The 26650-nt window shown below is 46.3% G+C and overlaps 2 protein-coding genes across 4 annotated transcripts in view; both read right to left on the bottom strand.

The window, feature by feature from the left end:
- Nucleotides 1-6239, bottom strand: part of CALU (calumenin) — a 29818-nt gene extending 23579 nt beyond the window's left edge. For 2 of the 3 annotated variants that reach the window (XM_080817994.1, XM_080817995.1), the window contains exon 1: nt 6115-6239. The gene's annotated coding sequence lies outside the window, so the exon portion shown is untranslated. The remainder of the gene's footprint in view (nt 1-6114) is intronic. The other variant, XM_080817996.1, reaches the window with a different exon arrangement.
- A 6658-nt stretch (nt 6240-12897) lies between these two features.
- Nucleotides 12898-24873, bottom strand: GARIN1B (golgi associated RAB2 interactor 1B; the record flags this gene model as incomplete). The annotated part of the gene is made up of 7 exons (XM_080818652.1): nt 12898-13497; nt 14297-14466; nt 17169-17206; nt 19635-19756; nt 21476-21728; nt 22840-23024; nt 24625-24873. The coding sequence occupies 6 exons, from the start codon at nt 24871-24873 to the stop codon at nt 14297-14299; spliced, it is 1017 nt and encodes a 338-aa protein (XP_080674778.1). The 3' UTR covers nt 12898-13497.
- Between the last annotated feature and the right edge of the window lie 1777 nt (nt 24874-26650).

The following is a 26650-nucleotide window of genomic DNA, read 5'->3' as shown; positions in this document are numbered from 1 at the left end:
AAGAGCGAAACCAAACAACCTCTGAGGTTGTTTTTATTTGTATAAAATAGAAGACATATGCGCAGAAATAGCGTGGAAGAATAAACATCTATATGAAAACAGTGGTAACCCCCAGATTCAAGAAGAGATGGGGTGGGGTGGTGAGACTGGTGTGGAGTGGACTTTAATATTGTACTCTGTTGTCTATATTTGGTAAATGAATACACACAGTGTACCACCTGTGTAAATTACTTTTTAAATATTATAAAAACTCTTTTCAATACTAGTTGCAAAGAAAATATTTTCAAGCTATTTCTCCAGACTAAAAAACGAGACTGAAGAAAAATCACATACCTTTTTTTTTTTTTAAAAGATTTTATTTATTTGAGACAGAGAGAGGATGAGAGAGAGAGAGCATGAGTGGAGAAAGGTCAGCAGGAGAAGCAGACTCCATGCCTAGCAGAGAGCCCGATGTGGGACTCGATCCCGGGACTTCAGGATCAAGACCTGAGCCAAAGGCAGTCACTTAACCAAGTGAGCCACCCAGGTGCCCTCACCTATCTATTCTTAAGACATAAACTTTTTAAAGTAAAACATGTTGCTCTAGAATAACCCTTCAGCTTGCCCTTCAATAATTCAACTGAGCAATCAAATCAGTGAACAGAAGAAAATTAAAAGATTTAATGGCTCTCTTAAATGCCAAAATGAGTATGCCTTTATTTTAGGGCAAAATAAAACTTTCATCTCAAACTACAAACAATTCTCTAGACTAATAAAACTCTTTAGGGACAAGAAACAATTTTTTTCCACAATAAATGTCTATTTTGTGATATATCCAAACAGTATCTATATGTTAGAGGTTAAAAAAATCAAGTAAAATCAAGTCACTGCAACAGAAGATTTTCTTTATGCCTATTAATAAGGGAACTTTACATTTAGGAAAATTTTATATATAATTATTTACATCTTCAGAATAAAATGCCCTAACAATTCTTGCATAATTCCTTGGCAACCCCTGCAAACCCCAAATGTTACAAGAGGAATAAATGCTGAAGCCCATTACCAAGGCTGGAAAAGATACTGTACAAAGTTTTGATACATGTAACATACAGAAATTAACAGTAACTTGCTGATTTAGAGGCAAAACTACATTTAAGTTTGAGGCTTAACATCTTGATAACAAGGATAAGAGAATTCCAGAGTAAAAGTCAAGAGCTTCTGCTTTATCATCTATCCATCCCTTTCCCTTTCTCTTTCCATTAACCTTCTAATCTCACGCCTCTAAAGGTTCCTTCCCCTATTTTTTTTTTTAAGACTTTATTTATTTAACAGACAGATCACAAGTAGGCAGAGAGGCAGGCAGAGAGGAGGAAGCAGGCTCCCCGCCAAGCAGAAAGCTCGATGCGGGGCTCGATCCCAGGACCCCAGGATCATGACCTGAGCTGAAGTCAGAGGCTTCAACCCACTGAGCCACCCAGACGCCCCTCCTTCCCCTACTCTGTCCATCAACCCTTCTCTGGTCTCCACAATCCAAAATCAGTCTTTCCCAGACCTCGCTATTCATTCAAGGTTGCCCTTCCCTTTCCTTCTCCCATAGGAGTGTCTATGGTGCTATCTCTGATCCTCACTATCTACTGCCACCCTGAAATCTTTTTTTTTTTTTTTTTTAAGATTTTATTTATTTATTTGTCAGAGAGAGAGAGCAGAAGCAGGGAGAGCTACAGGCAGAACAGGCAGAGCAGGCAGAGGCAGAAGCAGACTCCCCACCAAGCAAGGAGCCCGATGCGGGACTTGATCCTAGGATAGAGTCAACCACTTAACCGACTGAGCCACCCAGGCATCCCCTGAAATCTAGCTTTCCATCTACCACTGATGAAACTACTTAAAAAGGTCACAAGGACCACGTGATGGACAAAGCCAATGGTCCTACTTTCATCTCTCTGCAGTGGACAATGAAAAACCCTGCATTTTAAATAACTTCTAAAAAATACACACTCTTTGTACCCACATGTAATATAGCAACTCCTGACTATTAGAAACTTTCACAAAGGCCTCTTATTCTATGAATATAGACACTAAAAAAAAAAAGACTGTACTAGATTTATCTAAATCCATACAGTACATTAAAATGTTCAAGTAGAAACAAAGGATATCCCCCAAGACAAAGGTTATTTTATATGGGAAGATGTGAGAAGAGTATAAAAAAACTTTTCACCCAAGGTATTTGAAGAACTATGTTAGTGCAGTTATTTCTGAAGCATCTCTATCTTTTCAAACCGAAACCAAATGATGGAAAACTAAATGGCCCTTCTCTTTCTCCTTCCCTCTTCATCACAGCTACACATCAATGGAAAACAGGATATCAGGAAAACATAAAGACTTAGTTGCATGAACTTTTATCATGTGATCTAGAAGGTAAATCAATGGTTGTGGAAAAAGCATCTCCCCATCTCCTATTTCTCAAATGACCTGTAAGTTTTTCTTTCCAAAATTCTATCCCTCCTTCACCAAGGGTAACATCTAATTTTTTTTTCTTTAAGAAGAAAAAAAAATCTAGGGGCACTTGGGTGGTTCAGTCGGTTAAGTGTCTGCCTCCTGCTCAGGTCATGATCCCAGGGTCCTGGAATTGAGCCCCATGTCGGGCTCCCTACTCACTGGAAAGTCTGTTTCTCCCTCTCCCTCTGTCCCTCCCCTGGCTCCTGCGTGTGCTCTCTCTCTATAAAATAAAATGAATAGAATCTTTGAAAAAAACTCTAGACCTGTAGTGTTCAGGATAATAGCTATGAATCACATGCAGCTGCTAAGCACTTGAACTGTGGCTGGTGTAAATTAAGCTGTGATCAAATGTTACACTTTACATAGAAAAATGGCATTTTATATGTACTGGATTAAATTATTAAAATCAATTTAATTTGTTTAACAATTTCAGGTGAAAATATATTCATGTGACATGTACTATTTTTCTACTAGATAATGCCATATTAGAGACATAAATTAAACCGAACTGGAAAGATATCAAGTAACTATCATCCTTTTGAAGTATCTCACCAATAATGGTCTTCCACAGTTATTTTCATGGACTGCTCCAGTTAATTTGTAAGGAGAAAAGATTAATAGCACAAGCCTAAATTTCTTTCAATAACAAAGACTAGCCTTAAGAAAGAGTTTATTTTATCCATTCAAAAATTTCCTTGAAAGCTCTAAATTCTTGCCATATCCCTCCCTTTGTTCCTAGTCATTGGTCACAGAACATTGAAATTGTTCCAGGAAAATTCAGATGTCTGGATTAAATACAACTTCTCAAGAACATTAGCACTGAGTGATCCCACAGGTATTTTGGTTGACCAAAGACCCATTGCTCAAAGTTAACAAGTGGGAGAAATGGGTGTGGTAGTAAAATTCCAGTTCTCTGAGCTGGATCAGCAAAAGAAGGGCAATCCCCTATAATGCAGCAAAAACAGGATCTCACTCCCTAAGTGTCTACATCATCTTGGGTTGGGGGAACAGCCTGACAGCAGTGTAAATGTACTAAGGCTGTTATGAATGTTATGAAATATAGAAATTAAAGTTTTCTGTTTATCTGAAATTCCTCACTTACAATTTTAGTGCAAGCACCACAATGGATTATCACATCCAAGGAATAATGTCATCCTTCGTGATCTGATAAAAGTTATATAATGACAAACCATTTATTCAATATTTCTCTAGTGACAAAGCAAATTTACATCAGATCATTAACACATTCTAATTAAATTATTTGTGGTACTGAAAGCACACATTTATATGACAGCTGAGAATACAAAAACTGCAAAATTTGCCTAAAGAGCTTTGAGAATGACAAACCATTACTCAGGTTTCCTTAGTTTTATAACCAAAGCAGCTCAGTACAAACTTTAAAGTTTTCTGGTTACAGAGTGAAAACATTAAGAAAAAAGTTATAAAAACTCTGGGAGAAAAGAGTTTCCTTTGGGGCTGATGAAACTTTAACACATAATTAATGGCCATAGGAATGCCTTGCAAAACGCAGGGACAGGAGTTTTGTTTTCTGGTTGCAATGTTGCAATGCATGCTTAACACACATGAAGTCCTTGAGAATTTGGTAGTTATTTTAGCTCAACCTCCCTTCGGTGCCAAATGTCTATAAATAATTTTAAAGTCCTAGATGAAAAGACATATCTACGATGATTACTCCATCTGGAAGTAATATGTACCCATTCCTCTCAACTTTCAGAACACTTGTTTGTACCACTCCACAATAATGATCATAGGCTACTTTAAGTTGTCTCCTTAGCTCCCCTATAGACACTACATTTTTAAAAGGCAGGACTCTCAGCTATTACAAATTAGTATCTTTCTACAGTTCCTAATACAATGTCTTGCATTTTTTATATACCAATACATTTTAGTGGATTAGTTGGACAGTACTTGGCAGCAATGTAGTTCCTGCCTGCTCTCCAACCCCCAATTCCCCTGACCGGAACTGGCTATCAGGCAGCAACAGGCAAAGTGTTATTTCAGCTGTTTTAACTCTAATACATAAATTACAACATCAACCAACACCTGTATTTAGGAGTTCACAAAGGATCTAGGATGTTACAGCCTACCATCTCCAGCGGCTATCCCTGGCTACACCTCTGTCCTTCTAACACCCTGGCACACCCATGTTATAGTAAATTTGTGTTAATATCAGTTACCGATCTCCTGTACTAGTGCAACATATAGAAAATGCCACAAATACATACCTTGTGACACATCATTAGATGAACGAAGCCAACAATTATATTGAGAGTTATCAATAGGAGTTAATATTAAAGCTGCAACCAAGTACCATCCACTTAGGCATGCCCAATTCACTTTTATCAGTTCATGGTCCTCCTAGTTGCAATACTCCCCAATCCCCCCCCCAAATCCTACTGGAGACCCCTGAATCACTGTAAAACTCAGATTAGGCCTAGGCAACTCATCCTCTACCCGCAAATACAAATTTACAGGTTTGTACTATAATACTTAAATTCTTCAGTGATGGCCATTGTTACCTGGTTAACTAAATTCAAGGAATGAGGTCAGACATGTATGTGTCTTGTGTATTCCACTCTTGGGCAAAAAATAAATTTATCAGAGATTACACGTCCTCTACTTCGCAACTACTAAGCCCTATTAGAAGCAACCTTATTCCCAATTCATTAACTTTGACTTTATGGTACATGCCACCAGGAAGTGATCGCAATTCAATTCTCAGAGACATTACTCTGGGAATTTATACAATCAGGAATTGAGATCCTACAATTTTAGCAGGAAACTTTTGCCGTGGTGCAAAAGCTGCTTTCAAAACTACCGACCACCTAATTATGCTCTTAATCAGGGCAGCTGCTGGAAATTAACTTTATTTCTCAACACAGCATGCCAAAAACGAGAACTAAGATCTACAACTAAAAGCAACAAAAAAGGTAAAATACAGTTCCCTACTAAAGCTTTAAAAACTATTTCCCGTCGCTGACAGCAGTATGCAGCCAAACATGGAAGCTCGAAGCAGTCGGCTTTTCTTTAAAATTGTATCAAAGTTTTTTGTGTTTGTTTTAATCACATAGTGTCTTCCGGCTTTCTCCCCGACCCCCTACCCCCTCCCCCCGCCCCGTTTCTACACCCTCAAAGTCAGCGAACACGACTTTCTTGGCAGACGCACCATCCTCTCGGGATGTGGCCTTGGGGCTGCGCTGGAGGACACAGGTAGGCCGGCTGGTGGGAGGTGGCAGGGAACTGTTACAATAACACTACCCCACCGCTCTCCGACCTTCAGTAGGCAAACAGGAGGGACTCGGTGAGAGACCGGGCCCAGGCGAGGACGTGGCGAGCTAGGCACAGAACAGTACCCCCAGAACGCAAAACCGGGAGCCGGAGTTCGCCGAGACCCAGGCCCCTTCCCAGCGCTCGCGGGAGGGCGAGCGGCGGCCTCCAACTCAGACCGCGCGCCGAGGGCCCCGGGGTCGCAAGCAGGCTCGGGGCCCGTACCCCGCGCTAGCAGAAACAAGGACCCCGAACGAAGGGGACCCATGCCGCGTCGCGAGCTAGGGCCGAGGACAAAAAGAAAGCGGAAAAGGACGAGGCTGCAAAAGAACCGAGGGCCGCTGTACCTACCTTTCCTCGTAGCACCCACAACCCAGGGTCCCGCGGCCGCAGCTCAACCACCGGCTCAGCTCACGCGCGCAAGCACCGCCCAACCGGAAGCAGCTCCGCGCCCCGCTCCCATCCGCCTCGCGGGCAGCCTTCTGACCAATCATCAACGAACCCGCCGCAGACGTGCAGCATTCCCGGACATCCATTGGCCCTACAGTCGCGTAACCGGGATTGGCTGGAAAGCGCCACGTCCCCGCCAGAGCGCCGAGTGCGTGGACCGGATTCCCGCCCAACCCGGGTTCCCGGCCCTGTGGGGATGACGGGTCCCAGCCCCTTACTCCGGGTGGGTTGTGTGCGCTGCTGTCTGGCGGCCACGCCCCGGTTCACAGCGCGTGACTCGGCCTCCACACGGCTTTTTGGATTACCCTTGTAGTTATCTTCAAGCCTACAAGCACGCCGGGCCGAATTAATTCGACTCTATCGGTCGCCAACTGTATTAATAATCCCAATTTATTTCCCGTCAGCGCTACCCCCCTGATGTAGCTTACGAGAGGCTCTTCACTCGTTGGCTCCAGTGTAACTTTCAGCTTTATCTCTTACCAGTACCTCCCGCTCGTCTTGTGCTCTGGCCACCACCATCTCGGTGTTTCCTAACAGGCCGCCCTTTCATATCTCTTTGATCTGTATTTGATTTGATCTGTCTTTATCAAGTGATCTCCTCTGCCAGGACTAAGTACGTTTTTTTCTGATTTTCTGCCTTATGAATGCCAATAGAAGTCCCAGTTAGCTTTTGAAGTCATTCCTGACCCCGCTAGACATAATTCCTCTTTTATTTGCCTTCCTAACACTTTGTATCTTCAATACACTTCGCCAAATTTTGCTATAAAAAGCTTTTTATCGCTATGTCCTCCTCTAGGCTAAGCTCCAGGGTAAAGATCTGCCTTATTCATCTTTTTTTAAAATAAGATTTTATATTTATTTGTGAGAGAGAGAGAGAGAGAGAGAGCCCAAGCAGGCAGAGGGAGAGGGAGAAACAGACTCACTGCTGCGGAGGGAGCTGGAAGGGGGCCGGATCCCAGGACGCTGGGATCATGACCTAAGCCAAGGCAGACACTTGACTGAGCCGCCCAGACGCCCCTGCTTTATTCATTGTTTTTATCTACAGCTCTGACCTTGCTGCCCAGTTCATAGTAAAAGCTCAATAATGTTATGAACTGAATGGGTGGGGCCCATTGCATGTCCCTGATTTAAGAGGAATACAGGAAATTTTTCACTTACTCATTCAATTTCATGTCATGAAATTCAAACATTGAATGAGGACTACTATGTTTGCAACACAAATGGAACATAAACTTACTCTGTTCTTAGCACATAAAGCCTCATACTTTAACATCCAATTGAAGCAAGTAGTATGCTGATGAAAGCTTTAAAGACAAAGCAAGTTAACCCACTTTTAAGTGCTAAGGAGACAGACTGACAACGAATGCTTTGGAAATTCAGACAAAAGAGTGACGGAGACCCTTGCTGGTAATCAGAGAGGTCTTCCTAAGAAGCTATGACTCAGTCTGGACTAAGGAATTCCTGAATGCAACTATTTAGCAACAGCAGTAATAAGGAACAAGAGAAGGTGGGGGACAGATTGGGGGGTAAATTCTTAGGCCAGGTAGGGGATGAAGGAGGTAAAAAAAAAGGTGGGGCTGGGCATGAAGAGAAAGCATAGATGTAAGTTTCTCTAAGTAATATAAAGTCTTAATCTGAGGACTCTGAGCCGAAGGCAGTGGGAATTATGGGTCTTTTGAAGGTTTCTAAATTTGTGCCTATGTGGGAGGTAGAATGAGATTGAAAATTCTAAGTGGTTCTTTCTAGGAGGGGTTCTTAACTATAGAAGAGACTGCATCAGGAAGTGTTTTTAATACTTTAAGAAATGCCTCCTTGAAGTCAAGCACCGTGGCAGGTGCTGGTAAACCCACAATGAATAGGACATGGTCCGAGCCCTCAAAGAACTGCAGTCCAGTGGGAGAGCCATCCATCTCAGAAGTGTCCTAGAGGAAGCTGGATAAGGCAGTGGAACTCTGCCAGTGATGGGACCCTCCACCCCGTGATTCCCTGTGGGTAAGGGCTTGGCCTAAGGCAGAGCAAGGAAAGTGGAAAAAACTCTCATATACAAGAGGAATTTTTAAAGTGGAAATAAGTCCTGAGCTTAGTGACTGCTTAGATGAAAGAAATGAAGGAACACTCAAAAATTTAAATTATTAATCATAGGAAACTTGGAGAATGAATTAAATGGGTGTAAGAAAAGAGAAATGAGTTCAAGACATGGAGAGCCTAAGACAATAGCAGAATATCTTAGAAGAGTCAATAAGGGGCCTCTGGGTGACTCAGCTGGTTAAGTGTCTGCCTTCAGCTCAGGTTATGATCTCAGGATCCTGGGATCAAGCCCAGCATGGGGCTTCCTGCTCAGCAGAGAGTCTGCTTCTCCCTCTCCCTCTGTCCCTCCACCCTGCTTTTTTGTTCTTTCTCTCTCTCTCTCTCCAATAAATAAAGTCTTCAAAAAAATAAAAACAAAAAGAGTTAATAGGCTGGAGGAGATACTCAGAAGGATCATTGACCAGGAGGCAGCCGAGTGAGCCATGAGAACGAGTGAGCTTTCTGAGGAAAGAAAAGTGCATTAAACCTCCAGGGAGCCCAGGATTTAGAAAGTAGGTGGAGGAGGAAGAGGACTTGAAGGGTGACACACATAAGAAATGTCACCTTAGCTGCCCCCAAAGCCCATGAGTCCCAGTTGCTGTCTCTCAGAGAAGTACTGAGGTACTGTTTATGGCAAAAGGCTGATGTTCTTCAAGCATGATGTTCTTCAGTGATCCTGAACATTTACTCCACAAATAAATGGATTGTTTCCCATGTACTAGGCACTGTTCTAGGCATTGGGGTACAGCACTGAACAACTCTCTCATGATGCTTATATTCTGGTATGAAGCCAATAGTCCAGATAAAAAAGCAAAACATAGAGAATGGGAGGTAATGATAGGTACCAAGGAATAAAATAAGGCAGGGAAGGAGAGAAGTGAGGGCTGGGACTATCCAGGATGGCGTTGCAATCTTTAAAGAGTGGCCAGGGAAGGCTTATAAAGAGGAAGACATGTAATATCCAAAGGTGGTGAAGAACATTCCAGGAAACAGGAACAGCAAGAACAAAGGTCCTGACCTGAAGCATGCTTGGCAGTGTTCGAGAAGCAGTGGGAGCCAGTGGCTAGACTGTGGTAATTGAGTAGAGAAAATGAGGTCAGAGAGGAGGGAGCAGAGATGCGGACGAGGAGCAGGAGGACACCATGTAGGGCCTTTTGGCTCTTGTAAGGGCTTTCGCTCTACTATGAGAAGGACTAGGACTATGACATCGAAGAGACTGGCTGTTGACCAGACTGTTTCCTACTATGGACACAGCTAGACTACAGTATGGATGGGTAACTGAGCTCTGGCCAAAGGAAAAGTAGCAGAAATGATGTCTACTACTTCCAGTACTTGTCTTACAGACCTGCCATGAGCCATTCTCCTCCAAGCTCTCCTTCTGTGGCAACCCTAGAAATCATGTAGTACAGATGGCCCATCACAAGATAGAAGGAGCCTGGGTTCTTGCGGAAAAGCCATTCAGTGAACAGGAACAACTTTTTTGGACTTTTTCTGAGTGAAAAACGAATTTCTATTGGTTATTTTCTACCTCTGATATATTGGGATTTATCTCTTTCAGAGCTAACATTACCGTAATTAATACAGATGGGAAGACATTGGAACGTTTTGAGTGGAAAAGTGACATGATCTAACATTTTACTTTATTTTAAACAGCTTTGCTTTTTTTTTTTTTAAGATTTTATTTATTTGACAGAGAGAGAGAAATCACAAGCAGGCAGAGCAGCAGGTAGAGGGAGGGAGAAGCAGGCTTCCCGCCGAGCAGAGAGCCTGATGTGGGGCTCGATCCCAGGACCCTGAGATCATGACCCGAGCCAAAGTCAGAGGCTTAAACCACTGAGCCACCCAGGTGCCCTGGATCTAACATTTTAAAGGGGTTATATGTGACCAAAGAGGGTGAGATTAGAAACAAGCCACCCATTTAGGAGGCTTTTGCAACAAACCAGGTGACGACAATGATGAGGATGGCTTGGTCCAGGGTGGTTAGCAGTGAGAAGTGTCAGATCCTATAGATATTCTGAAAATAGCTTAAGAGGATTTCCTAATGGGTTGGAAACGGGGTGGAGGGAAAGAGAGAGTCAAAGATGACTCCAGAGTTTTGAGAAAGTAGAACAATGGAGCTGCCATTGACTAGGATAGAGAAGACTTTGGGAGGAGCAAGTCTTGAGGGATAATATTGAAAGGTTCGTTTTGGACATGTTGAGATGCCCATTAACTATTCAAATAGAAATGTCAAGTAGGCAGTTGGTATGTGTCTGTGGAGTCCACAGTGTTCTGGACTAGAGATATAAATTTGAGAGTAATTGGTTTAGTGTGATATGCAGCCAAGAGTTTTGATTTGGAGATGGTAGAAGGTGTTGATGAGAATGAATCAGCAAAGGAAACTGAGAAAAGTCAGTGGAGGAGGAAAGCCAGGAGAGTGTAGTGTTTTAAAAGTCAAGCGAAGAAAGCATTTCAAGGAGAAAGGAGTAGTCACATATGTCACATGCCGGTAACAGTGAGAGGACGACTGATTAGCCATTGGCTTTAGCAACGTGGGGATCAGGTTTGGTGGGGTAGTGGGTGCCAAAACCTACCAGAGGGGTTCAGGAGAGAATAGGAAGCAAGAAATTAGAAACCCATTCAAGGAATTTACTTTAAAGAGGTGGAGAAAATTGGAGCAGAGGGGTAGTGGGGCCAAGGAAGGTTTTGTTTCATTTTCTTCTATTTTAAAATGGAAGAAATAATATGTTTAGGAGAAATACCAGCTTGTTGCATATGGGAAGGATCTAGGAGTGAGGATAAAATTGATGTAGGAAAAAGGCAGAATTGCTGGAGCAATGTCCTTGAGTAGAAGAGATGGGATAGGATCTAGTGCAAAACGGAAAGAGTTAGATTTTGTTTAGAACTGAGACGGTTCTTCCACAGGAACAAAGAGAGAAACTAGATCTACGGGTCTGGTTCCAGGTAAGTGGTGGTCACGGTGGAGAGAGCTTGGAGTTCCCTTTCCATTGCTGTGATGTTCTCAATGAAAAAGGAAGCTGGGTCATCGGGAGGCACTGGGGGGTCTGAGGGGAGAGAAGGTGTGAGGTGGCCATTCAGCAGAGAGAACAGATGAGGGAGCATAGTGCGATCTCCAAGCAACACTGAGGACCCTCCCGAAACCTGAGATGACTTTGAGGTAATACTGGTTAGTATATCACATGGTTCTCTCCAGGCAAGTTTAGCGGCATGATGCAGGCATGGAGTTGGTGGAGAGTTAGAGTTGGCCAAGTAAATAGAGTCACGTGGAAGAGACACAAAGTTGTTGAGGGTGCATGGAAGGGAATGGTGAGAATAATGACTGATTATGGAATCTAGGCTGAAGGGGAAGGAAATGAGGATGTGAGGAGAGTGGGGGACAGTGAAAACCCAGGAGCAGCAATAGATTGTGCGATTAGTGGGTGGAAGGATTACTGGACTCAGGGAAAGACAGGAGGTAGTAGAGCTGGAGAGTGGGATTCATGGGGTGGGGTGCAGTTATTAACGACAAACTCTGGGATAAAATCACAAGAGTCAGTGGCTGATGAGGGTAGTGGGCAGGATTACTGGGGTACAGCAGCTCAAGGAACCTCGACCAGGGCATGGGAGGGTTCATCTAGGTGGATACTGAAATCACCAACAATTAGGACAAAACTCGTCCCTGGAAAGAGTGATGGTGATCCAGGACCTTACCTTTTAGTCCTCCAACCCTTTTAACTACTCCAGTGTTGGAAAAGACCCTCATAGGCTATCTTAAATCAGAGCAAGACATCTGAAAAAACTTTCTAATTAGAAAGTTGGTTGAAATACTCATAGTTTATTTTTTACTGAATGAGAAATATTGTGTATTTTATTTTTTAATTTAATTTTTAAATTTTTTTAAAGATTTTATTTATTTGACAGACAGAGATCACAAGTAGGCAGAGAAGCAGGCAGAGAGAGAGAGAGGAGGAAGCAGGCTCCCCACTGAGCAGTGAGCCTGATGTGGGGCTCGATCCCAGGACCCTGGGACTGTGACCTGAGCCAAAGGTGGAGGCTTCAACCCACTGAGCCACCCAGATGCCCCTGAAATATTGTGTATTTTAAATAAAGTGGCCAGTCTGTGAGCCACGAGACAGACACTTCTTGGTGACTCCCTTGATCTATAATTTGTGAACCTCTGATTTTACCTTTACTCTAAGCCTGGAGCCTCTGACTTACTTATGTTTTGAGGTAGGACCTCCTCTCTGTGGAATCACTGGTTTCATAAGCACTAACAAGGTATGTCAACATTTAAAGGGGGTATCGGATGCAAAAGAAATTGAGCCAGTGTCTGTAGGACTGAGACCACAGCCAGCTTAGAATGTTGGACCACGAAAGAGAAAGTCCCCCTACCTCACACACCTTGTCTTAATACTGCCTCCTGAGGAACCATTCTGCAGCCTCAAACCCAAACCTTCATTTGAAACACCAGGGCCAGGCTAGCAAATCCAAGTTAGGGAATGTGCTGAGGAAGAAGGTGCAAAGCTTGAATCAAAAGAGGGACTAACAACAACAACAACAACAAAATAAAATAAAATAAAAAAGGAAAAAAAGGAAACTTCAGGAAAGGCTCTTGTCTGGAATTGTTTTTAGTCCCTCATAGTTATCCAGAATAATTGGCACAGAGAAGAAAACACATTTGTTTGGGTATATGGCCTTACTTTCAAGTTTTAAATTAGATAAATAGAAGCTTCATGAGGCATCTCTCAGTGGTGTATTTCTTCTCTTGTCCTCTTCGGCTTCTCATTCGGGTCCCTTCTGTTTTCTTCTGTTACCACCTTTCTGTGAGATCTCCCCTCTCCTCTGACTTCCTCCCTCCGCCTCCTCTTCACCGCCATTTTGTTCTCTTCCCCTCTCTGTCAGTCCTGCTTCCCTTTCCTTTCTTCACTTCATCTCCATCACAGCTTCCTGTGCCCGCCCTGGTGGTGATAACGGAGGTGAGGTAGGACAGTGGTGGTGTGGACCAGAGTTGCGTAGAGGAATGATGCTGGAATGATGCCCTTACCCGGAGCCATGCTCCCAAATGGTTCTCCAAGGAAAGGCTATGCTGTCAACATGAGGAGACTCTCATTTTTCCTTAGTTGTAGCTTTCTCCTCCCCTACATCAGACAGAGTCCCTCAGAAAGCCGAATGTGAGTGGTGTTGGCGAGGGCCGCATAGATTCTCCCCAGTGCGCAAAAGGGGTTCAGATAGAATTTCCTGTTAGCGTAGGGGAGAAAAATGTCCAATGAGATACAGCTTGCCTAAAAAACATGTCTGTGGACACAAAGATACTTAAGGTAGTTTTTTAATTGTCAACTCTTAATAATAGGCATCTCATAAGGGTTAGTGTTATATTGATATTATTTGGCTGGAGAAAACACAAGCCACTCCTACCTTCTTTAGAGATCTCTCTCTGGTCAGACAGAGGCACATAAGAAGTACTTAATGAATATTGGCCAAACGAATATGGATGGGGGATGAGTCTTTGGCACATGGAAAGATAAGGGCTGGGCTCCAGAGAAGTATCACCCCCCAGCCCACACTTTCTGGCCTAATTCCTTCTCGTTTGTTCTGTGACAGCAGGTTGGGGCTCCCCAAGAGCTCTGGAAAGGAAAAGGAAGAGCCAGCTTCCCACTCCCTCAAAGAAGCCAGAGGGAGGGACTGTGCTGCGGAGGAGTGCAGGAGGACACAGCCCCTCCTACACAGCGGGGAGAAAGCAGGTCTAGCCACAACAGTGTTGTCCTGGTCTCTGTCCCTTCAGGGCCACTGGTAAGAACTCCCAGGGGCCTCTAGGGAGGCTCTGGAGCTGCCACACTTAGGATTTCACTCAACCCAATTGGAGGTAAAGAAGAACCGGGAAGGAACAAACAGAACCGAGGTGGCTTTGGCTGGTACCCCCCACTCCCACCCACCGCCTCCTGGAATCACCCCCAGGCCCCTAGGACCTGAGCCCAGGCCTGAAATGGGACTCCAGGGCTGTCCCATGAAGACAGTCAGATTATTTCCATCACAGTACCTATATGAGCGGGGCCAGCTGTAGCCCCGTGGAGGCTGCCAGGGTGCTGAGGAGTGAAAGGGGCTGCGGCCCAGAGGGGTTCTCTCTTTCCCACTCTCCATAAGTGAGCGAATTTCTCCAGCTGAGGTCGCGGATGCAAGGGATGCCATCCTCTCTGTGAGTCTCTCTCTCTAGGTCATAAAGGGAATGCATTTGTTTGTACCTTTAATTCACAGAGCAGTCTTGCAGTCACAGCCCAACACTGGTGGGGTGCTTCTTATGAGCCAGGCATGGTCCCCAACCATCATGTACCTTAAAGCTCTTTTAATTCTCACAAGGAGCTGGAGAGATCAGTGCTGCTGTGGTCCCCATCTTACTAGGACTCTGAGGCCCGGCGCGGTTAAGTCACTTACCCAGGGTCATATAATGAGGAGTCAGAGCCAGAATTCAAAGCCAGGCAGTTAGAGCCCATGTTTTAACAATTCTTCCGTTTGAACCAGGCAGTGCCAGTAAAAGGAGGGAACCAATACGGCTTGGAGAGGATCCCTGAGTGAATTTCCCGAGGAGATTCAGCTAGCTGAACTGGCAATGGCCTTGAACCCAGATGCCCTTCAGCCTGAGCCTGTTCTCAGTCCACTTGGCTTCAGCTATCGTAAAGGTGGCTTGCAGCCCAACAGATTTGGCATAACCTGGGAGCGTGTTAGAAATGCACAATACTGACTCAAAATCTGCATTTTAACAAGATCTCCAGGGGGCTGCTTGCACACTGTAGTTTGGGAAGCACTGCAGTAGGGCCGCACCACCCACTGATGGGGGAGTTGAAAGGTTCAGCCACACAGGTAAGCCTTGGGACACTGTTTTTTTCCAAAGGTAGCTCTCGTTTTCTTTTCATCCAGAAGTTCCCAGAGGCTGGGGTATAATTGTCCTTCCAAACTCAAAGGGTATACTATCTGGACCAAAGAGTTGAAAAAGGGTTCCTTCAGTTCCAAGGAAAGTAAAGGGTCCTGGGGACATCCTAGGATGATTCATTGAAATCAGCCTAGGACAGCATGGGCATTGTAGTTCCTGTGACGACACATACCTCATGATTCTGAAATTCCAGCTGTTCTCTCGAGTGCTAGAGATAAGTGTGACTTATTCTGTCTTCTTCAACCATAATGTCATGGGGTATGTTTTGAGTGTGTGTGTGTGATGGAATGTTCGTGTGAAAACACTAATGCATCATCATTGTATCATTGCTCACATGACACGAGAAAGCATTCTCAGGCTTGGGGGAATATGGGTCCGGGTCAGCTCTACCCATCATTTAGAGCAGGGACTGGATGACCTGGCAGCCTCCAGGCTGAATTCACCCTCCAGATATGTTGTGTTTGCCCACTAAGTATCAGCCTGGACTGTGTTTTAGTTTTGATGGGGGAGGGGCTGTGTTACGTAAGAATCCAGATTTTTGGCTTTTGTTGAGAAATCAGAGTATCTGGCAACACCAGACCTGTGTTCCACCACGATGAATATTGAAGGCTTCATGGAAACCTTCACTTTCTTATTGCTACCCTCCCCACCACCTCCTGCTGCCTCCTCAGTGCTGAAACCAAGGGTCAGTCCAGCTGTGGTGTAACTCACAATGGAGTTGAGAGAAAAGTCAGCCATTTCTTACAGGACACCTAGACTCCCTACCCATTCATAGCACCTGCAGACATTTGAGTTGCAATCCCTGGACTGGACGAAAGTCGGCAGAGCTTCTCTGAGATCTACGCACTCCTCTAAATTCCTAAATATAACACGATATTCTGGCCGCCTCCTGAACCAGTTTGGAGGAATAATTTCTTAGTGGTGTGGCGCATGGATATTTCTCGAGCTCCCATTGCGTTCCTAATCCTGGGCTTGCCACTGCAGATAACTCAGAGGCATGAGAAGAATGAATATTGGTTGAAGAGATAAGACTTAAGCCTATGAAACAAGTAGGGAATCATGGGAGAGAGGTTATGACCAAGGAAGGATTCGTCTGGAAAGATAGGTAGGCTCGAGGGTGGAGCATCAGGGGGAAGGGAGCAGACGGGATGAATAACACATGCGGAAGGATAGCTAAGGCTTACCTAGAGCAGATTTGGGCTGGAGAAAAAGATGGGGCACAGGGCTTCTATTTGAGGGGGAGAAAGGGATCGGGTAAGATGGGGAAGGGGGGCAAGTTCGCACAGGGTCATGCATGCCAAAAGGAGTGGATTTGGGGTAAACTAGAACCTGGCAGTATCTAGGGAACCGGCTGCTATTTCCAGGACGTGTCATGCACTTTCACACAGACTCTGTCTCTTAGAAGGCTCTGCCTGTACCCCTCCTCTATGACTCAGCTCACAGGCCCTCCCCACCAGCCTCCTGGGGGCAGTGAGGGACCCCTGTCTTTGTGCTCCCGAGGTACCCCAGGCATGAGTTCTGAAATGTTTCCTAGAAAGAGAGGTTTTGTGATTTCAGGATCTACCCATCTGACCACCAAATTATAAACCTTTTTGAGGGGATACTGTGTCCGCCCTCATTGGGACTTCACAGTGTTGGACACTTACCAAGGGCTCCCTGCATGTTTTGGAATGAGTAAATGAATGAATGAACTAGCAGAAGATTACTGGACCGGCCAGGCATGCGGTGATAAGGCGGATTAGGGTAGAATCTGTGGGAGCAGAACTGAAGGAAAGCATATCAGAAACATTTCAAAGAGAGAAATCGCTAAGACCTGCTGCCAAATTGAGCGTGGTGGCCAAAGAGCCCGGAGGATGTCAGACTCAGGTATGGAAGGACAACAGAGATCCGAGGAAGCTGGGATGGGGAGCTGGAGGGGACCTTCTTCCTACATCTATGGGGCAGAAAGTTCTCCGAGACGTGGGTGCCCTGTTCCCTCCGTTACCTGAGCTGTCCCTTTTGGTCTGTGTCTTTTTGCTGCTCCTGGAACTCCAGCCATTTCAGGATCAAGGAAATGAAGGTCAAAAGGAAAAGAACAGAGCATGAAATTCTCATTTCAAATCTTGTTTCCAGTTATATTTTTCTTGATGCAAAAGCTTTAGAGGCAGATATAAATATGAAAAAGGCCAGCTGCGGCTCCCCTGGTAACAAAGTACCAGAAGAAAAACTAGGAAAGGGGGAGGGGAGAGGGGAGTGGGGTGGGAGCAGAGCCCTTGCTGCTGCTTTCGCTGAGGAAGAGTGGGTGTGACTCCACCTGTTTGGTCCTTTGTCTCAGCCTTTCATTTTATTTGCTGTAAGTTGCTTGTTGTTGCCAATGTGCAAAAACTGATAGAATTGTGACCAGACTAGAACCTGCCTGGATGAGGAGAGAGAAACCATCACTGGGGGCTTCGTTCTGGGAAATTAAAGAGACGAGACCAAATGTCCGTCCAAAGCAATTCCCGAGAGAACAGTGAAGCAAAAATTCATTTCTCCCTGTTCCTCACAGCCCTCTGATCCATTCGGGACATGACAGCCCAGATTAGGTTGCCTCAGCTTACCGGCTGGCCTCTTCACACCTGGCTCCCTTCAAATCAACTGTCACCTCGACAGCCAGCGTCACCTTGGATCACGTCACTTCCCAGTTTAGAATGAGGCTGAGGCTCCCACTCCACTAAAGCCTTAATTCATTCACAGGGCTTCCCAGGCCCTGGCTCGGCTCTGCCCACTTCTCCGTCCTCCCATCACCGCCATTTCCGCACTGGCCCACCCTCCCTTTTTCTAAACTCACCAATCTCTTCCTCAGGATGAAGCCTCATTTGTTCCCTCCACCCCTGCAGCTTTCTCCACCCTTCCTCTGGGTAGAGCCTATTTCTCTTTCTGGTCTTAAGTCCCCTCTGACCTTCCAGAAATATTAAAAGTTGCCTGTGCCAGAGATTGACAACAGGCCCCTAGACCCCCTTCTTCCTTCCTTCTGCGGGCGGCAGAGCCTCTGACTTTGTGTTGGGCACGTGGCTACACACGCTGGTGAGAACATTTCCCAGCTCCCTTGTAGCTGGGTGTGGCCAGGTGACTAAATGGTGGCCAGGAGTATAAACAGAAGCAAACGGTAATGACAAAAGAAAAATCCATGATTTCAGATTTTGAGAGGGTCAGTAAGTTGCTTCAATATATCTTGCTCTACTAGAGTCCAGGGGTCTCCAGCTCAGCAATGTGACATCTCACCCAGAAATTTCTTAACTACAGATCTCTGTAGTTAAGTCTCTGATACATACACAGAGTGACAACCTCAGGTATAAATTCTTAGGCAGTGGGCAACTGACACATCTTTCCCTTGCGCGAATACTTTTCTACTTCCAGCCCACGTTTGAGTTAATAATACAAGTTAATATTTATTGAGCATGTCCTTCGACCACCTCTGAATCTGCTGAGAAGCGTGCCAAGGACTGATGTGTGTGAGCTCCTGTCACCTTACGCTATCTGGGTGAGGTTGGCACTACCATCATCTATTTCCATTCTGCAGATCTGAACCCTTGGGACCAGAAAAGTGAAGCAATGCACCCAAGGGCTCACAGTCAGAGCAGTGCCTGGGGCCCAGGGCTGGGTGAGCTCTGAACTGCTGTAAGAGATTGTCCCCTCCAACTCTACTGGTTCACTCTCGGCACTGAGAAAAAAGCCTTTCTTTCCTTTCCTTTTCTTTCCTCTCCTCGCCTCTCCCCTTCCTCCCTCCCTCTGTCCCTCCCTCTCTTTCTTTCTTTCTTTCTTTTCTCTCTCTCTCCTTTCTTCCTGGTTTTTCTCTTCTGGTGACATTTCCTAACTTATTTCTGTCCTCCCTTTTCTTTCAAACCACAAATCAAGATTGCAGGGACTCCGATTCCCACATCATCTTTGCCCTCTGGTCGCAGTGCCCTGTGGTCTAAGTGCTCTCAGTGCCTGTCAGTCCTAAGGCACCTGCACACGCAGGGACATTTCCTCAGGCACAGAGGAAATGGGCCGGTACAATGGAGCTTTCCAGAACAGATTATCTATTTAGAAAGCAACCACAGAAGCTTGAAGGCTAAGCAGAGGCCAGGGGAAGAGGTAAACGAACTCAATGAGTGGACAATGTTTTCGCTTTTTCTCCCTAAGGACTAGGAACGGGGTTAGAAATTAGGTTTTCCTTTCCCACCTGTGCTACTAACTTACTCTTCTTATCGAAGAGTTCCTTTTTCTTTTGTACAACATTCCTCTGGAGTTAGGCCCACCGTGCTGGCTGTGTGGAGGAGACTAAGGCAAAGAGAACTGGGTAAAGGTTATTCTGAGTCAAGGATAAAACCTGGATCCTGAGTGGCAGCATTTCATGCTCCTCCCTTTGCTTGGTTTCTGGATCTTAGGGCCCAGGCCATCTGGGCTGTGGCAGGGACGGGAGGCTGGCCTGATTTAAGGCACATACCTGAACTCATTGTGCTGGTGCAAGTCAGCAAAAATCTGAGAGAGCGCCTCACTCTCCCCCTTGGCCATCAGCTGCATGAGGCTCTCGCTGGGCTGGGAGACTTGGGGTTTCTTCTGTACTGACTAGATGGGAGGGAAAAAACAAAGCCAGGTGGTTAAGGCCTTGGGGTCTCTGCATTTTCCTAATCACGGTCCAGACATGAAGGTGCTGGAACTGGGGCTCTTCCTCTGGGCTGCTGGGTCAGCTGCTCAGAGGGGCCATTCTGAGGCCATCTCTGTTTGTTTCTGTCCCCTGTATTGTTATAAATAGCCTTTGGTGCCTTAAGGATAATACCGTCACTGAAAACTTTAGACGTAATTTAATAGATCATCTATTCTTCTTTTTTTTTTTTAATTTTATTTATTTATTTGACAGACAGAAATCACAAGTAGGCAGAGAGGCAGGCAGAGAGAAAGGGGGAGGCAGGCTCCCTGCTGAGCAGAGAGCCTAATGGGGGGCTTGATCCCAGGACCCTGAGATCATGACCTGAGCTGAAGGCAGAAGCTTTAACCCACTGAGCCACCCAGGCGTCCCTAGATCATCTATTCTTATGAACATACCTTTATACATTCCTGAACAGCCTATTCTTATAAATTTTAATAAAGCTTCTGCTACTTAGTTTTATATTTAAATGTAGGGGGATCAAATATCTGTTGTAGGAATTTAATAGATGTTTAAAAAATTAATTTCCCGGGGTGCCTGGGTGGCTCAGTGGGTTAAGCCTCTGCCTTCGGCTCAGGTCATGATCTCAGGATCCTGGGATCGATTCCGGCATCCCGCTCTCTGCTCAGCAGGGAGCCTGCTTCCCTCTCTCTCTCTCTCTCTCTGCCTGCCTCTCTGCCTACTTGTGATCTCTCTCTCTCTCTCTGTGTCAAATAATAAATAAATCTTTAAAAAAAATTAATTTCTCGGGGCACCTGGGTGGCTCAGTTGCTAAACAACTGCCTTTGGTTCGGGTCATGATCTCAGGGTCCTGGGATCGAGCCCCACATCGGGTGGGGAGCCTGCTTCTTCCTGTCCCTCTGCTGCTCCCCCTGCTTGTGCTGTCTCTCTCTGTGTCCAATAAACAAATAAAGCCTTTAAAAAATTAAAAAAAAATAATGACCCAGCCATTACATTCCTTAGAATCTACCCAAGACAAATGAAACATACATCTATGCAAAAACTTGTACACAAATGTTCCCATCAGCATTATTCATAATAGTCAAAAACTGGAAACAATCCAAATGGCCAACTGGTGAATGGACAAACAACACGTGATATATCCATACACCGGAATGCTACTCCACAATGAAAAGGAAAACAGATAGTCTGTGACTGCGCAGAAGTGGCCTCATGCTACAATTTAGATGAGCCTGAAAAACACCATGCTAAGGGACCATGCCTGATTAGGCACAAAAAACACCATGCCTGGTTAGGCACAAAAGACTAGTATCGTAGGATTTCATTTATACGAAATTTCTAAGAAATAAGAAATTATAGAGACTGCCTAGGGCAGTGGCTACGTAGGGCAGGAAATAGGGATATTTGAATGACTGTGCATGGGCACAAGGGAATTTGTAGGGTGATGGTTGTGATGGTTGCCCAACTCTGTACAGTTACTGAGAATGTTGTGCGGTATGCTTGAAAGGGTTGGGTTTTATGGCTGTAAATTATGCCCCCAATAAAGCTGATTAGCAAAGGTCTAAGGCAGGGATCGCCTTCACGGGGTGCTCACCTATGAGCTCACCTACCAGCTCACCTAAACTCCACAGTTCATTCGGCTCTGGCCTTTGCTGGAGGGGGCAATGCTGCCCACTTACGTGAGAGTCTCCCGAGGGGCTGCAGCTGATCCTGGGTACCAGACAGTGAGTGAAAAGGATCCTTGGGTCCTTGGTGGTGATGGACAGCCCCGTATGCAGAATTTGCACCAGCCGGATCCAGAAGTGGAAGACAGTCTCAGGATGGTCCTGGTGGAGCCTCAGGTAGTAGATCTTCTCAGTGACTGTCCTCAAACGCAAGATGCGCTGAAGCCGGTCACAGACCTGGAACTCCACAAACTTCAGTGGGAGGATCCTGAAGCCACAAGAGAAGACACACCGTGGCAGCCCTGTGACTTCTGATCCAACCCCATCTTCGTTAATATGAGGAATGTCTCCTATAGGACTGAGGCTTTCGGGGGTAGGAGAGAGAATGCTCAGCACCGTGGTGCTCAAATTTGCAGAGACCAGATTCACCTGGGGAGCTTGTTTAAAACGCAGACACCTGAAGAAATCCCCTGCAACTCAGATTCGGTGGGTCTGGGGTGTCGCCCTGAAATCTGCCATGATTCTCAGGCTGGTGTTCCCTGGGATCCTGCTTGAGAGAGATAGCCCTGGGGTAAGGTGGCTGGGTAGCAGGGGTTTCGTTTCTTTGATCGCATAAAGGAACTGCCCTTCTCTGCCACAGAGTGGCGCTGTCTAGCCTGTCCATTCATTGACCCCGGTGCTTTCACTGCTCTTCCCAAAGGGGCTAAAGTTCAAGGAACTGGGCTGGGCTTTCTATAGGTACAACCAGAACATAGAGGTGAGGTTTATCACCGAGCCGACATGGAGAAATGAAGGGTTTGTCTGGATTTCTGGGAATCTCTAGAGATTCTTGAGATATCCTACAGATTACTTCTATCAAAAAGGGCTGTTTCTTCCCAGAGGAGTCTGAGGTCACTGTATGTTACAGTTTCAAGGGAGACTTAGTTCCACTCGTTTTACCAGTAGGAAAACTGGGATGAGGCAGATAGCTTGAGAATCAAAAATGATTTGAGTCGTTGGCTACCGAAGACTAGAACCCGTGTCTCATAACTAGTGCTCCATCTGCCGGACCTCACTGCTTCCTTGCCCTTTGGCCCAAGGCAGGGAGACTTCCTATGGATTCAGTGGGTGAGAGCAGCAAGAAGGAAAGTGGGTGTGCTGACTGGCTTCTCATTGCTGACCACATAACACTTCTCTTTTCCACCCCATCCCCCCTCCCCCAAACTTGGCCTTAATGCTTCCGGTGCATGCTCTGTCTTGGGCCACTATTGTCTAAAAAAGTAATGTCACTGCCAGTGACTTCTCCGTTTCTCCCTACTTTGAGTTGAATCACAAAGCAGCCTCTGCTTTGGGTCCACCCCTCACCCCATTCATCCTATGTCCCCATCCCTATTGCTTACCTCTTCAACTTGATGTTTGGGGCTGTAGATGGTCTGTTCCATGTCTGGCTCTGTCCCTGGTGCCATTTGACACTAGCCATGAGGAGGATATTGGGAAGGGGCAGGCAGGGCACGGAGGAGGTTACCCCAAGGGCCATGGTGTTGGAGGGTTTGTAGATGTCTATCCAGTTCCTGCCCTTTCTGACCTGCAAAGCAGCCCGAGGGGCACAGCCTGAGCATTGGGCAGAAGCAGCAGTGTACTCTAGGAGAGGTGGTCTCTCAACCGCAGTCCTATCCACATTTGGAGCTGGCTACTTCTTTGCTTGGGGGAGGGGGCTCTCCCGAGCAAGGCACGATGGTTACCCAGTCTCCGTCTCTATGCATTAAAGGCTAGTAGCAACCCTTCCCCTCGACCCGCCTCCCAAGTTGGGGCCATCGGTAGTATCTCCAGAGATTGCCAAATGCCCCCTGGTGGTGGCCGGCGAAATCAACACTTGTTGAGAACCACTGTTTAAACCTATATGGCTTCAACAACTGGAGGAGTATTTATCCCACCTCCTATTAACAATTGCCCACAGGAACTATAACCCAAGAGTTCCCGGACCTGTGTCACATTTCTGTGACTCCTTCCCACACCGCTTCCTGGATTTTCTTTGAAAAATGTGTCCTTACCCCATTCTTTGAAGGGGCCCTATTGTCTCCTGCACTTCCCCCTTGCAGCTCCCAAGGTCTGTTTATTCTGGGTTCCACTTGGCCAGAGGAAAGGAAGAATAGGCAAGGAAATAAAAATGCACAGAGAGGCCCCGGGGTGGCGCAGTTGGTTAAGAGGCCGGCTCTTCATTTTGGCTGAGGTCACTATCTTGGGGTCCTGGGAGGAGCCCATCCCACCCCCCAGTTGTGGGCTCTGTGCTCAGTGGGGAGTCTACCTGAGATTCTCTCCCCCCCCAGCCCTCCCTCTGTGCAGTGCACTTGCACATGCTCTCTCGCTGTCTCAAATAAATAAATAAATCTTTATTCTTTCTTTCTTTCTCTCTCTCTCTCTTTTTCTTTCTTTCTTTTTTAAAGATTGTATTTATTTGACAGAGACAGAGAGAACACAAGCAGGGGGAGTGGGAGAGGGAGAAGCAGGCTTCGCGCTGAGAAGGGTGCCTGATGAGGGGCTCGATGCCAGGACCCTGGGATCATGACCTGAGCCGAAGGCAGATGCTTAACAACTGAGCCACCCAGGTGCCCCAGTAAATGAATCTTTTTAAAAAATGCCCCAAGTGCCCATTGTACTTGCGCCTTTCCTTCCTGGGTTCACATGTAACAACCAGCTTGGTCCAATCCCTTTTATAAATAGAGGAAAGTAGGATTCAGGGCATGCAGATCACTTGCACAATGACACCCCCTGATGAGAAGGCAGAGACCCTGAGCCCTGGTCCCTCTTGGGGCCCTGCTCCTGCTCTTTCACCAGTCAGCATCTCTGCTACGAAGCCTCCCAGAGCAGCCCCCTTCACTGCCTCCTCTTTGTTCACCTCTTTGGGCTGACAGCCTGGAGAAGGAAGCACATTGAGGGGTTCGGATACCAAGTCCTTTACTCAGAGCAGAGAACACCTGACCTCTGTCCCCACGATGACAAGTGTCTGCAGAAGAAGCTCTGTGTGGGGCTCAGCAAGGTCAGGGTCAGCTGCATTCCAGGCCCACTGACTTCTCCTTGCCTCAGTGCTCACTCCACTCCAGGCCCCAGGACAGACTCTCCCGGCCACATCTTGGGAACGAGTTGAGAAGAATCAAGGAGTGCCATTGTGAGCCACCCAAGGGTACCTGGACAAAGTTGCTTTCAAACACCACTGAGTCAGGAAACAGGTTGAATTCTGGAGAACGAAGCATCTGGCAGAGAAGTCCCTCCTCCACACCCAGCCCCACTCCAGGGTTCGGCTCCCCATCCACGGACAAGAGGCCCCTGACTTCTTCCCAGGCATTCAGGGAAGGGAAGGTTGGAAAAGATCTTGTGACTTTTACTGTCTTCTTTGATTTCCACCGAGTCTTTCTCTGTGGAACTGATGACAACATTTCCGCACATGCTCAGGGGCCTGCTGCAAGTTTGGCCTGGTATCTCTCTCTTCCCTCCTGGCCCTGGGCGGCTGGCCAAGGCCTGGGACCGCCAATCAGCTCACAATGATGAATGGATGACATCATGAGAAAACCAGGGCAGGCCTGCGGGAAAGGGAGATGCAGAGGGGCCTCTCTTTTCCTCCAGAGGGCTTGTTTCTGCCCTGATAGTCCCCAGCCCCTGTCCGGAACCCGGGGACATAGTGCCCCCAGAGGTTGCTGGGAAAAGGGTGAGCCAGGCAGGGAGCAAGGAAGGAAGGCTGCTGGGAGGGTATTTTCTTCCCTGCCTTTCAACCCTCCCTTACTCTTTTTTTTTTTTTTTTTTTAAGATTTTATTTATTTATTTGACACAGAGAGAGAGACAGTGAGAGAGGAAACACAAGCCGGGGAAGGGGGAGACGGAGAAGCAGGCTTCCTGCCGAGCAGGGAAGCTGATAAGAGACTTGATCCCAGAACTCTGGGATCAGGACCTGAACAGAAGGCAGCCGCTTAACTGACTGAGCCGCATGGGAATCCTTAACTCTTCCTTACTCTTAATGCAACCTACCCCAAGCAGTTTCAAGGGCTGTTGTCTATTTCAAACCCCACCTTCCCCAGCTGTGATGAGGCTGCGTTTATCTGGAGGACACTTACCCGTCTTGGAAGGAATCACAGGGCTCTGCTCCGCGCTCTGCTCTGCCTGGGTGGTTACTTCTGCAGGTCTGTTTCCCTCAGGAGGTCACACTGGAGGAGGAGTCCACGTAATTAATTTCTTCTCCAGAGGCTGGCTCTGTGAGGGGTGCCCAGCGGAGAAGAGTGGAACTACGTTGGGGCAGTTCCGCTAGATCAACGAGACATTCCCCCTCTGAGAGAGTGACAGCATTCCTCAGCCTGGAGTCGGAAGCAAGAGCCCCAGACCCTGCAGTGGCTAGGTCAAGGGCAAAGAGGAAGTAGGCTGACCGCTATTCAAGTCCGCTTCGGGGAGAAATCATATTCTAATTTGGACGACATTCCGGAATTTACTAAGATATGTATTATCAAATCAAAATCAAGTATGATTAACTCAGAAAAGTAATCGGACAACCAGTGCATGTGATGTACAAGCGTGAAGAATTACTTTTGCATTTCATTATCAAGTCAGAGCAGCAGCTGAACGGTCACGAGGCTCTGCTGACCTGGTTCCATCTGCCCCTCGCCTGGTGGCTTCTAGTTTGCCGGTTTCAGCACCTGAAACCACTCCCTGGTTGGTAAAGCAACTGCCGCGTTCATGTTCCTTGTTTTCTTCTGTTTATCACGTGGGACAAATGTCCTCCATGGAATGGTCTCTAGGGAAGGGGTCAAGAGACCCCCGTTCTGAGGTTGACATTTCTCTGGAAGCAACACACAGTCCAAAAGTGATGGCAGTTAACATGCTGAGATGAGTTGAACTTGCCTGCTACAGTCTAGCTGATGGGTCTAGATATGTAGTTTGTATGTATTTGGCCATTGGGACAGCCAGAAGTCCCCTTCAGCGGGGAAGAGGGCTTCTTCTGTTTTCTCTGCAAGCCTGTTTAGCCCATTTCTGTGGTATGTGGAAGAGGGTTTAGCACCCAGTCTAGAAAGCTAATTACGAGGAATTGAGCTTTCGGCTCTAAGCAGAATCTAAAGCAATAATCAAATGTCTTTAAGATGTCTACCCTTCCTACTTGCCCCCATCAAGCCTCAAAAGCTAGCACACCAAATCTTTCTGATAGATGCTTAGTTGCCATTCTCAATATCC

The sequence above is a fragment of the Martes martes genome, assembly GCF_963455335.1.
Source record: "Martes martes genome assembly, chromosome: 11".
NCBI lineage: Eukaryota > Metazoa > Chordata > Mammalia > Carnivora > Mustelidae > Martes > Martes martes.
This window is presented reverse-complemented; position numbering and strand designations above follow the sequence as displayed.